Here is a 12,566-nt window from a genome sequence, read left to right as displayed (position 1 = left end):
TTGGGGCCGTGACACCTCCTTGGGGAGCCTCTTCCAGTGTCCAGCACCTCTGGGTCAAGAACCTTTTCCCCATGTCCAACTGACCCTCCCCAGCACATCTTCTGCCATTCCCTGGGATCCCAGCATTGCTCTTCCTGCAGCCTTAAGGCACCTCCGTGGCACCTGGCTCACACCCTGGCGTGCTGGTCTGCAGGTGGTCCTGGCGGAGGGACACCCTGCCCTGCCCCGCAGGCTCCCCTTACCTGCTGGTGCCCAGCGGTGTGGGGGGCGAGAGCTGAGCCCCGTGGGGTTGGGGTCTGACCTCCCCCCAGCATCTGCAGTACGTGGCCGAGGTTCTACAAGAGAACGGGGAGGGGAGGAAGAGGAGGTTAAAGCCACCGCAATGCCCTGGGGAAAGGAGAAGCCTAGCAGGGCTGGGATGAGGGGAGCCCCTGATGTCAGCTCCCAGGGACATCCCCAAACCCTCCCACCCGGGGTCCTTGTTTGCCCCCTCAGAGCAGCACCAGAGGGTCTCTGCCCTCTGCACAGGGACACTGCTGACAACTCCAATTTGTAGAATCACAGAATCATTTTGGTTGGAAAAGACCCTCAAGATCATTGAGTCCAATGTTACCCCAGCCCTGGCACTACCCCATGTCCCTGAGAACCTCATCTCCATCTGTTCAACCCCTCCAGGGATGGTGACTCCACCACTGCCCTGGGAAGCCTGTTCCAATGCCCCACAGCCCTTTCCAGGAAGAAATGTCTCCTCCTGGCACTTCCCACTTGGACCTTGTCCCTCACTGGATGGCACTGGACGTTACGGCAAAGCTCTGCCCATGCACAGGGCCTCAGGGAGGTGCCAGTGCCCTCCTTCCCAAGAAGATGAACGCCAGGGACTCTTGGTTCCCCCCATGTCCCCCATTGCTCTTTTCTTGCCCAAAGAGCCCAGGAAGCCTCAGGCCTCCTCTGCTCTCCCTGCTCCTTCTCTAAGAGCTTCCCAGTTCCCCTGGCACCCCACAGCTCCCCAGCACCGTGTGGCACCGGCACAGACTCGCCGATCAGCCACGCCGGGTCCTGCGCGAGTCCTCACCTCGGTGACCCGGGAGGTGTCCTGGACCCGCTGGTGCTGGCGCAGGAGCCGGAGGAGCTGCTCCCGGGCACGCTGGCAGTGCCGCTCCTCACACACAAGGACACCAACCATGGCAGCCACCGCACCCAGGACAGCCCGATTATCCTGGGGAGGGAAGGGAGAGGCTCCGCTTGGGCGGCTGAAGCTCTGCCTGGTGCTCAGCACGCCCTGGACACCAGTCTGCCCTTCCCACTGGGAGGGGTTCCCTTTCCCTTCTGCCCCATGGGAGAGGGACTCCAGAGCAGAGCCAGCGTTTCCCCAGGCTGGTAGCCCAGCCCCTCCTGCAGAAAGGCCACAGGACTCGGCTGCTTCTCTCCAGGGAGGCCCCAGCCCCAGGCACAGTGCCAGCAGGCTCCCCGCTCGGGGGCTTTCCTCCCAGACCCCTTCCCTTCCCCGCTTCCCTCTGCTTGACCCCAAGGGGCACAGACGGACCCACTGACATGGACACCCCCGCTGTGGCCCCAGCTGTGGCAAGCAGCACTTCTCACCTGTTCCTCCTTGCAGCCCAGCCAATTTACCACTGCGTGATGGAAGAGCGGGTAAAGGTCTCCACAGAGCTGTGCTGCCCTGCTCTGAGGAAAGGGGTGTCGTTTCTGGCTGCACAAGTACATGGTGATGCCCTTGGACCATCGCTCCAGAACTGCACCAGGAAAGAGAAAGGACAAGGGAGCACATGGGAGTCTGCAGCAGGGAAAGGTCCTTGTACCCTCGCCCAAGCCTGCTTTACATACAGCCCCAGGCTCAGCAGGGCCCAGTCCGGGACCAGATCTGGATACGAGGACAAGCTGTGCTCTGGAGATGTCTGGATTCTAAGACCCCACTGTTTCTCTCCTCCCCACTGCACCTCTTCCTCCCCAGTGGTCCCTTTGCCTCCAGCATTTGCCACCACAGCCCCTTCCCTTATTGCATACTCCGCTTTCAGTGCAGGGACTTCAAACCTCAGGGGAGAGAAGGGGAATCACAAAACCACAGACTGGCTGGGTTTCAGGACCTCTGTAGATCCCCAGCCCCACCTGCTCATGCAGGGTCACGGAGCAGATCACACAGGTGGGTCCAGGCAGGTTTGAATGTCTCAGAGCAGGAGACTCCACACCCGCTCTGGGCAGCCTGGGCCAGGCTCTGGCACCTCCCAGCAGACAAGTTTCTCCTCACATTCAGATGGACCCTCCTGTGTTTCAGTCTGTGCCCGTTGCCCCTCACCCTGGCGTTGGGCACCACTGAACAGAGTCTGGTCCATCCTCTGACACCCACCCTTCAGATATTTACCAGAATAAATAAGGTCCCCTCTCAGCCTCCTCCAGGCTGAATAGCCCCAGCTCTCTCAGCCTTTCCTCAGAAGAAAGATGCTCCAGACCCCTCAGCATCTTCGTAGCTCCTCTTTGTAAGGAACAGAAGCCATGGGAAGGGACCCCGGAGTTCCTGACGTGTCCTGCCCCAGAAAACTCCCAGGCTTCCCCCGCTCCTCCGCACACTCAGCAGTTCGGGGTCCTGGGGCGGGCTGACACCCACCACCTCTCCTCTAGGATCACATGGAGCCACCAAAGGCCACCCCAGCCCCTGCGCGGGCCCTGGCCGAGCTGACACTCACCCCCGCAGATGATGCGCAGGGTCCGGCCGCTCCCTGCCCGGCTCAGCGTCCTGCGCAGGGCCAGCAGCGTCGCTCCCGCGAAGGGGACACAGCGCAGGGCTGCAGAGGAGGGACAGAGGGACCCAGAGGGTCAGAGACACACAGGGGACACCAGGGTCCATCTCTCGCAAGGCTGGAGCTGCTGGGCCGTGTAGGACACACCAGAGGGTGTGGGGAGGGTGGCCTTCCCGAGGGGCACACGGGGAAGCCCTGTGGGGCAATAGGGGGGACAGTGGGGGACAGAGACCCTGCGGGTTTGTCTCCAGTGGGTTCCTACTGTCCGAGCACCAGGACTGGGCTGGTGAGGCAGAGCTGCTGGCCGGTCCTGGCACCAAGCGAGGAGGCACGGAAACTCCAGAGTCCCCCCCAGTTCAAGACAGGGCATTTAGGGAGGGGGGATCCCTTCCACCTGTTATCACAGACCCCTGCCAAAACCAGGAGGCTGCATGTGCCGTACCATAGCTGCCAGCCATCTTGCCCAAGGTGACGAGCACAGCCTCATCAGGGACCTTCCCCACCACCTTCAGGTGGCTCTGCAGCTCAGCCATGACGAAGTAGAAGTGGGTGCGGGCCAGAGCCACCAAGAAGTCACTGGCGGCCATCTTCACATCATCCATCACACCCTGAAAAAGCGCCACATGGAATTACAGAATCATTTTGGTTGGAAAAGCCCCTCAAGATCATCGTAGTCCAACTGTTAACCCGACCGTGGCACTAACCCATGTCCTGAGAACCTCATGTCCGTCTGTCCAGCCCTCCAGGGATGGTGACTCCAGCACTGCCCTGGGCAGCCTGTTCCAATGCCCCACAGCCCTTTGGGGAAGAAATTGTTCCCCAGATCCAACCTCAACCTCCCCTGGGCAACCTGAGGCCGTTTCCTCTGCTCCTGGCGCTTGTTCCTGGGGAGCAGAGCCCGACCCCCCTGGCTCCAAGCTCCTCTCAGGCAGTTCAGAGATCAGAAGGTCTCCCCTCAGCTCCTGTTCTCCAGCTGAACCTCCCAGGTCCCTCAGCTGCTCCCATCACCCTTGTGCTCCAGCCCCTCACCAGCTCCCTTCCCTTCTCTCCACTCGCTCCAGCACCTCAAGGGATGTCCTGTAGCGATGGGCCCAAAACTGATCCCAGGATTCGAGGTATAACACAGTATTCAAGAAGTAACGTTGAGCCTGACACCAGCTCTTGCTCAGTTAGAAACAAGCCCAAGTCCACTTCTCTGCACAGCTCTGTGTCCCCTCTTCAAATTCTGTCATGGAGAGTCCCCAGAGCTTCTCTCTGAGGACCTTCTTGGGTCTGAATAACCGAGGAACATCTCTGTATCTCCCCAGAACCCAGGGATGGAGGCACGCTGCTTTGCTGGCCCTGTCGGAGAACAAGCTCACCTGGGCTGCTCGCAGGTCACCTGAGGCCTCTGCTATGAGGCGGTTCACAACACCACCGGGCAAGCAGCCATCCTCTCCCTGCAAGGCATGCTCCAGCTCCCGGTATGTGTCCACCCGGTTGCCCTGGGGACAGACCACAAAGGGCAGTGATGGGACTCGTTTACCCTTGTTCCCAGAGAGCCACCAGAGAGACCCACTGTCCTCCAAACCATCTGTGGGACACGGGCATGAGGTACAAGCTGCAGGCATCGCGTCAGGAGAGCCACGGGAAACGGCAAGATCTTCCGCGGCAGCTCTGAGACAAGCAGACAAGCCAGAGGGGGACACGGACCCCACCAGGGGAAGAGGCCGTGGGGGTCACTCCTGAGGACGGGGAAGGTGGCAGTCACAGGGAAGGTGCCAGGTGGGCAAGGCGAAGGCGTGGGGACCAGTCCCTGCACTGAGGGGGAGAAGCCATGAGCACCCTGCACCCGGTGTCGCTCCTCGCACAGGCAGGAGCCCCGGGCTGCTGGGACAGCTCCAAACCAAAGCTCAGGAGGGGCCTTGGGTACCTGGGGAAAGGCACTGGGGAGAAGCTGGGGCTGATGGCAGAGGCCATGCCCTGCCCAGGAGAAAGCCGAGAGCTCCTGGGGACAGGAGGGAGGCAGCAGCGACATTAGTCCCATCTGAGCAGCAGGATCAGTGCTTGGGGACACAGCTTGCAGGCCAGAGATGCCATTAGACAAGATCCCTCTCTGCCATGGCCCCGGGGAAGCCCGGGGCATGGAGGGGAGCCCTCACCCCCCGCCTCACCTCATGGTCTTGCAGCTGTTTCAGCCCAGATGTCCCAATGGCCACAAAGGTGTCGACAGCCTCAGGGACAGTCCCCGTCACCCCGTCTCTGTCCTCAGGACTGGAGGCTCTGGACGGGGGACACACACATGGACAGAGAGCTGGAAGGAAAGAAGGAACTGGTATTGCTGGCCGCAGAGCTTCCAGCAGGGGGGTGAAGGTCTCTCAGCCTCCCCAGCACCACCAGCCTGTGCTGGGCTGGGCTGGCAGGAGTGGTCGGTGGGATGAGAGGAGGGAGTGTGCCCCTCGCTGCAGCACTGGGCAGACCCCCTGGGGGACTGGGCCCAGTCGGGGGTCCCCAGTGCCAGGACAGCAGCGACATGCTGGAGGGAGCCCAGCGTGGGGCTGAGCTGGGCAGGGATGGACACGGGGCTCTGCCAGGGGGCCGGGAGGGCTGGGGCTGCACAGCACCACAAGAGCTGCTGGGCCAGGCTGTCTCAGAGCCATCCCAGGCTGCTCGATGGAGGGCAGGGACAGGACGGAGCCCTCAGGGAGGTGCCTGGCAGCAGGACGGGAGGGGAGGTGACGGGGACACGGCCCCCAGCACCTGGAGGGACAGACGCTGCCTCGGCCTCCCGCCAGCCCCTCACCTCGAAGCGCCCTCATCCTCCTCGTGGCTGCAGATCTCCCAGATCAACGCTCTCCTCTTAACAGGTTCTCCTCCCTCAAACTCCACAAGAAACCAAGGCAACACCAGCCCCAGGAGGAGGAGATAGAACCCAGACGTTGTGACCTCACCGCAGGGCACGGTGCCTGGCCCAGGGCTGCGGTGGCACAGGGACATGTGCTGGGGACACACTGTGGGGCAGGGACCAGACAGGACCAGAGCAGGAGGAGTCTCTGGTAGATCCCAGATGCAGCAGTTTTCTCCAAAAGGGAAAAATCATGTCAGGTGGCTTCACTGGAGGAGTCTGGGGCTTCCACCTGGGGCCTCAGCTTCCTATAGGAAGTGAGGTGACTGTGCGAGTACCTGGGAGGAGTCTTGGGTGGATCCGTCAGGACAGTTTCCACTCAGAAAGAAAAATCACCTCGGGGAGATTCATTGGAAGAGTCTGAGGCTGCCACCCAGCATCTTCTGTCCCTAAAGCAGAGGTCAAAATACTCCAGCAGGTTCCTGGGAGGAGGTTTGGGTTCTTCCCAGAGAAGCGAGCTTCTAGCATGAGAAAAGTCATCTTGGGTAGCTGCCTTGGAGGAGTCTGGGGCAGCCAGCTGGGATCTCAGACAGTGAAAGCAGAGCTCAAACAGCTGCAGCAGAGTCTGGGAAGAGTCTTGGTGCGTTCTAGATGTCAAAGCTTCCTGCAGAAGAAAAAAGTCTTCTCCGGTAGCTTCTGTGGAAGAGTCTGGGGCTGGTACCAGGATCTTGGGGCACTGTCAGAGGAGCTCTTGAGAATCCAGGAGATGCCTGGGTGGAGACTTGGGTGGATCCTGCAGGAGAGAGATTCCTACAAATAACAAAAACCATCCCAGGCAGCTTCCTTGGAGGAGTCTGAGGCTGCTGCCCTGCATCTCAGATGCCTAAAGCATCTACCAGCACACAGGCACACAAGACAGGGATCAGGGTGTCAGCATGATTTTAGCAACTGGACTAATAATTCTGATCCGAGACAAAAATCAATAAACCAATGAGTAACTCTGAATGTTATTTATTCTGTAGAAAAGATCAACTCACAAGCTTTCCTCAAAGACTTTCACCTTTTCACAGCCCTCTGGCGGCTCACGCTTGAACGTGTAGCTGTTGTTGGGTTTTGGTGAGGCAGCATATTTTGGCAAGGGAGAATTATTCCCATTCTCTGCAAGAAGAGAGCATCTCATTCCTCCAGTGTGCCACACTATTAAAAAACACAATAGCTATCTTTACATGTCCCCCAAATTGAAACCCACATCATTACCAATGCTATAAAATTAAGGAACGTTTTCAGTCACCTTGAAGTTTTCATTTGCAAACAGGTTTTCTTATCTCAATCCCTTTCCTCCTTTCCTTTTCTCCTCATAGCATTTTCCAGGCTCCTCTGCAATCTCTGTCCATTCCTGGCCACTTCCTGTTTGTAACCGCAAACCTGAATCTGCGCTCCTGTGCCATCACCACCTGGGCAAGGAAAACAGACAGAAATCATATTCTTAAAAACAGAAAAAGCTTACGTGGAATCATGAAATTCTCCCAGTGTATCTCAGAAGATTTCTGGTGACAAAGCATGATTTGAAAAAGACAGTTAAACTTTTATGGGTGCATGCATGAAATGCTGGAAAGCTGCCCATTTTGCCTGAAATAAAAACAATACCTGACGCAAGCAACAGGACTGGCCTATTTCTGCTGTTCCACCTGTCGCTGTGCACTCTCGATTCTTCAACTTGTTCACGGTACTTGAAGAATCTATTATTTAAAACCAAAAACTTGTCTGGGAAGCACATTCCTCAGTCCTATCTATACAGCTCCAATTACAGAGCACCACAGATGTGTGCACACGGAGTCTTTGGAACAATCCAGAAAAAAAAAGATCACTTACAAAGAAAAAAGCATTGTACCATTTCTCCATGGATGTGGGAAACAAAGTCCCTCTTTTACTACATGGTCATGCACGTAGCAACGGGTTAAAGTAAAGCACTCTTAAACTTTTAGAGTTACACAGTACCTTTATCTCTGGAATCAACAAGAAGATCATCTGTAGAACATGGACTTTCTTCACTGCCTTTGTTCCAGATGGTAAGAAACGAGGCTGGAGATCCTGGCTGGGAGCGGCTGCTGCTGTTACTGCTCCTGTCTGCTCTGCCGGGCGTTCGGGTACCAATGCTGTGGGTACCGATGGTGTGGGTACCAATGGTGTGGGTACCGATGCTGTGGGTACCAATGCTGTGGGTACCAATGCTGTGGGTACTTGTTGGAACGATAAAGGACTCAGCATTCCGATTCAATGTGAATCACGCAAAGCCATTTATTACAGAAACAAGCCTCCTTATATATGCAACTATTCTCTGATTACGCATCCACACTCCAAGCAGGCATTCGCTAATTGGATATCATCTATGTTCACGAGGTGTCCACGCGCTGAAGTCTCACTGCTGATAGGTCCATTGATTTACACCACGTTGGGGCCTGGTTATTTCGGAGCTGCTTCTCTCCCATGGCAGGTTGTGTTCCCAGCCTTGAAATTCCTGGCTGGTTCAATAACAAATCTCCATCTAACAGCAACCCCTCCACAGGTACTGATGCTGTGGGTACCGTTGCTGTGGGTACTGATGCTGTGGGTACAGATGCTGTGGGTACTGATGCTGTGGATACGGCTGCTATACTGAGACAACGGAGGCGCTCGGTGCCCAGCTGGAGTATCTCGAGGCTGTTAAAATAACAGGGGTCACATGGCTGCTCTCGTCTAGTTTGCAATTTCTTTAAACCCAGTAATGCTGAGGGTTTTTTTGAGTTTCAAAAAATGTGTTGAAGAGGAAATTTTTATCCATTACACAAAATAAGTCAGGTTTGGAAAATAAGGACAACAGTTTCCAGGATTTCACGGATCACAGGCTTGCTCGGCGGGAAGGGACCCTCCTGAGCTCGGCTGGTCCAAGCCCGGGCTCAGGCCGAGCCTGTCCTGTCCTGAGAGCCCGTCCTGGCTGCGTCAGGGTTCAACATCTGCACAGACAGCGATTCCACAGCCTCTCTGGGCAACTTGCTCCGGTTTTGAGCAGCCTCACACAATTAAAAAAAATAGATTTAAAAGGTGTTTTTCTTGCGTTCGCATTGTTTTTAAGTTTATGCCCATTGGTTCTTGCCCTATCATGGCACCCCAAGAGTCCAGCTCCCTCCTGTTCATTCTGCACATCAGATATTGACACACGTTGATAAGATCCCCCTGAGCTTTCTCTTCTCAAGGCTGAACAGTCCCAGCTCCCTCAGCCTCTCTTCATAGGAAAGATGTTCCAGGCCCTCAATCATCTTTGTGGCCTGTATTTCTGATACTTCATTACTCAGTTTACCTCCAAAAATACCTAACAAGAAAATTAAAGTTAAAAATTGGCAAGTTGTGCTTCAACTGGGATGGGGCAGTTCAGCATGGGCAAAGGGAAGAAAAAGTTCCTACAGGACGTCCCAAAACAGACCTTTTGTCTTTTCCCGTTTTACTGACATGTCTTAATTTATCGGAAAACAAATTACATCACATTAATCACAGAGGAAAAGGTTCAGGTTCAAGATTTACCTCTTTCCTGCACTTTGCTTTCCAAGGGATTTTTCGACTACCTTTATTAAAGAATCACTTAGACTTCAGCAAAGCCTTTGACACTGTGTCCCCAGCATTTTCCTGGAGAAGCTGCAGCTCACGGCCTGGATGGGTGTCTGAGGGTCACCAAGGGCAAGTGCCGGGTCCTGCACGTGGGTCACAACAACCCCATGGACGCTGCAGCTGGGGAACAGCGGCTGGAAAAGGCGCCGGGGGTGTTGGTGCCAGCGGCTGAACATGAGCCAGCGTGTGCCCAGGTGGCCAAGAGGCCACAGGATCCTGGCTGGGACCAGCACTGGTGTGGCCAGCAGGCCCAGGGCAGCGACCGTCCCTGTGCTGGGACCTGGGGAGGCCAAACCGCCAATCCTGGGGGCAGTTCTGGGCCCCTCACGCCAAGAAAACCCTTGAGGTGCTGGAGCAAGTGGAGAGAAGGGAAGGGAGCTGGTGAGGGGCTGGAGCACAAGGGTGATGGAGCGGCTGAGGGACCTGGGGGGTTCAGCTGGAGAACAGGAGCTGAGGGGAGACCTTCTGATCTCTGAACTGCCTGAAAGGAGCTTGGAGCCAGGGGGGTCGGGCTCTGCTCCCCAGGAACAAGCGCCAGGAGCAGAGGAAACGGCCTCAGGTTGCCCAGGGGAGGTTGAGGTTGGATGTGGGAACAATTTCTTCCCCAAAGGGCTGTGGGGCATTGGAACAGGCTGCCCAGGGCAGTGCTGGAGTCGCCATCCCTGGAGGGCTGGACAGACGGACATGAGGTTCTCAGGACACGGGGTAATGACAGTGTTGGGTTTACGGTTGGACTTGATGATACGAGGGTCTCTTCCAACCAAAATGACCCTATCATGCTCTAAAAGGAACATTGCGTGCATGCCTGTCATCATTTTTTTGATCTTTCTTTGGATTTTCTTACTGGGAGAACACATTTCTGCATGAGTGTTCTCTGGAGGGCTGGAGGGAATAGAATTAAAACTGATTCTGAGGTTGTATTCCAGTATCTTTCATATTCCAGTAACTAGACTTGTTGAAAGGAGAGGCGGATGTACCAGAGGGGGATTTTGTCTGTTCTTCAAGAATTCAGAGAGATTCTTTGCAATTTTTGCTGCTTTTTCTTGATTATTTGACTTGATTATCCCAGTATTCCAACTGACTACCTGCGGATTTCTGATCAAAAGAAAAAGAAGAATAAATGGTCAGTATGAAATTGTAAGATCTGAAACAGAAAACGTTACTGTGCACACATTTTCCTATGGGGATAGAAGAAAAACTATAGAAATAATGTACTTCAGTAGCCATTTGAAATGCTGAGAAACACTCCAGTGACACCTAAATATATTCCCCGTTTTCACTGTAATACTCCAGCTCTGAGTGGAGCCAGCAGAACATGGAGATCCAGTAAGACCACACTAGACCATGCTGAATTCCCAACAAAACCTACTGAACTCATTAAAATATCCACTTCCCATCCAGCGTTTTTGTCAGTCTGTGAGGTACAGGAGCACACAAACCACTTCCGCTGTCTCACCTCAGCTGAGAAACGTTTGACAAAGTGGGGGCAAGATTGCAGTGGCCAAGCAACACGATCACAGACACGGGCAAGACCTCAAGTGTACGCAAACGAAGAGCTCAGTGTAATACACAGCCAGCTGCACGTACGCTGTTCCTCGCTTACAGCAGCTGCGAGAGCTGAAAGCGCTTTATTATTATTGGCTTTAACCCATTGCTGGGTTGGGGTTGTTTGTTTGTTTGTTTGTTTTTCCCGAGGCTGAGCTGTATTAAACAACTTGGCTGACCTGGCAGTGAACTGTGCTTGTGTTCCAGCTTGTGCTGCGGGTTCTTCTGCAAAGAAGCAAACGGTAGAAGCCCAATTCACCCGTGTTCCACAGCTGAGAAGCTCTGAACTCCCTGGTGTTTATGGATGTTTCAATACAACTCTGTGAGCAGCGCCTCAGCGCAGTCTCTCAGCTTAGAGAATGGAGAGTGGGAAAACAGGTTAAACAAGAGTTCCTGTTGTTTCAGCATTAACAAATAGAGATGGCTGATCAAAAGAGATGAGAGAGTTTCCAAAGTTGTGAGATGCATTTGTTTAGTGTGATAAGAACCCATCCAACCATCTACTCTCATTAAAATGAATCCAGAACATAACTTCTGGTGCATTAAGCACGATGCATGCTCAGTGCATCACAGGTCAGACACACCGGATGGAGTTTCCCTGTTCTGCAACATAAGGCTACGAATTAAATACTTTGGAGAAGTAAACAATTTGGGAAGAACTGCCTGTCTCAGAGGATCACAGGCAGAAGCCCCAGAAAGATTCTGCAGAGAGATGACTCATTTCTGCAGTGTGCTACTATAATCTAGCAAATCCCATTTACAAGCATGTAGGTCTTCTATAAAAACACAGCATCAAAGCAATGAAAGAAAATATGAAGTCCACGTACTCTTGGACTGCAATACACGTTCCTCCCGTGATCCAGGTCATTAACACACTTATTGATCCTCCCCCCATTATCCAGTGCTGCTCTACTGCTTTAATGTAGCCCAACTTGCATTGTGCTAACAGGCCTTGTTGCTGCACAGAGGATCACCGTCCTGTGCACTGGAGAGAGTTTGGGTCACCAAAACTGTTATCTTTTTATGTATAGATTCGGAATGGTCTTTGAAGTTCAAACAACACATCCCATCAAACTTCACAACCGTGGCCATGGCCGATAACAAACCACTAATCGCTGCTCTGTTCTGCAAAGATCAACACCGGCTGCATCCGCTGCTGAAAGCGACAACACGTCTGAGGGTCAGGGTCATCACCACTGCAATCGGTCTCTTCTTTGCTGGCCGGCCAAGGCCTCACCCACTGCGCTGAATCCACCAGCTGTTATGGTTACCTGTGGAAACACAAGCACATCCCCTTCCCCAGGTGATCAGTGACACAGGACCTTCCCATTGCTGTGTTATCGGATCAAACACACTGACCTTAGGTACTTCTTCGGAAAGACCTTTGACATTGTTGATATGGTGCATAACAACAGGTTCCGTTTCAGTCTCACTTTTAGGATTAAGCCAGTTCAGCACATACGATGCCTTCATCAAAACCTCTTCTGCACCCACACCAATTCCCCTTGTTTGTTCAGAACGGGCAAAAGGCTTTTCAAGGTGCGTGTGCACGCCCCATAACTGCCTGGCCAGTAGAGTTCTAAGGGACTCCGAACAGGGGTTGCACCTTCCACTGGACGAGGAAGGTTGCAGGAGTGTCAGAATGGTGTGCGGGGCCATTATCTGTCTGATCTGGGTAGGAACTCCCATGACAGCAAAGGCTTGTAATCAAGGACGCCTTCCTGCTTTTGCGTTTGCTGAGGTCAAAGCTGTAGCCACAACGGTGCTGAACAGGTGTCCATGGACACACCAATGTACTCTTG

At 54.2% G+C, this 12,566-nt stretch overlaps 1 protein-coding gene and 1 long non-coding RNA gene across 2 annotated transcripts; both read right to left on the bottom strand.

Moving 5' to 3' along the window:
- Positions 1-140: 140 nt before the first annotated feature.
- Positions 141-3,346, bottom strand: LOC135576138 (maestro heat-like repeat-containing protein family member 2A). Its single transcript, XM_065039500.1, has 5 exons — positions 3,196-3,346; positions 2,700-2,798; positions 1,600-1,751; positions 1,073-1,216; positions 141-335 (listed from the first exon to the last, which is right to left on the bottom strand). The coding sequence occupies exons 1-5, from the start codon at positions 3,338-3,340 to the stop codon at positions 168-170; spliced, it is 708 nt and encodes a 235-aa protein (XP_064895572.1). The 5' UTR covers positions 3,341-3,346; the 3' UTR covers positions 141-167.
- A 777-nt stretch (positions 3,347-4,123) lies between these two features.
- Positions 4,124-5,860, bottom strand: LOC135576137 (uncharacterized). Its single transcript, XR_010467733.1, has 3 exons — positions 5,536-5,860; positions 4,907-5,046; positions 4,124-4,237 (listed from the first exon to the last, which is right to left on the bottom strand). It is a non-coding gene; the product is annotated as an uncharacterized LOC135576137 (long non-coding RNA).
- Between the last annotated feature and the right edge of the window lie 6,706 nt (positions 5,861-12,566).

This window comes from Columba livia, chromosome 23 (assembly GCF_036013475.1).
Source record: "Columba livia isolate bColLiv1 breed racing homer chromosome 23, bColLiv1.pat.W.v2, whole genome shotgun sequence".
In the NCBI taxonomy this organism is placed as follows: Eukaryota; Metazoa; Chordata; class Aves; order Columbiformes; family Columbidae; genus Columba; species Columba livia.
The sequence above is the reverse complement of the archived record's forward strand: the minus strand, read 5'-3'. Positions and strand labels throughout refer to the sequence as shown.

Bases quoted from the DNA above. Each gene is read 5' to 3' on its own strand.
- LOC135576138 (XM_065039500.1), bottom strand. From the start codon at position 3,340: ATGGCCGCCAGTGACTTCTTGGTGGCTCTGGCCCGCACCCACTTCTAC. The intron at 2,799-3,195 runs GTACGGCACATG...CCTCCTCTGCAG, and splicing joins CAAGATGGCTGGCAGCTATG to CCCTGCGCTGTGTCCCCTTC. The intron at 1,217-1,599 runs GTGAGAAGTGCT...TTCCCTCCCCAG, and splicing joins TGGGCTGCAAGGAGGAACAG to GATAATCGGGCTGTCCTGGG.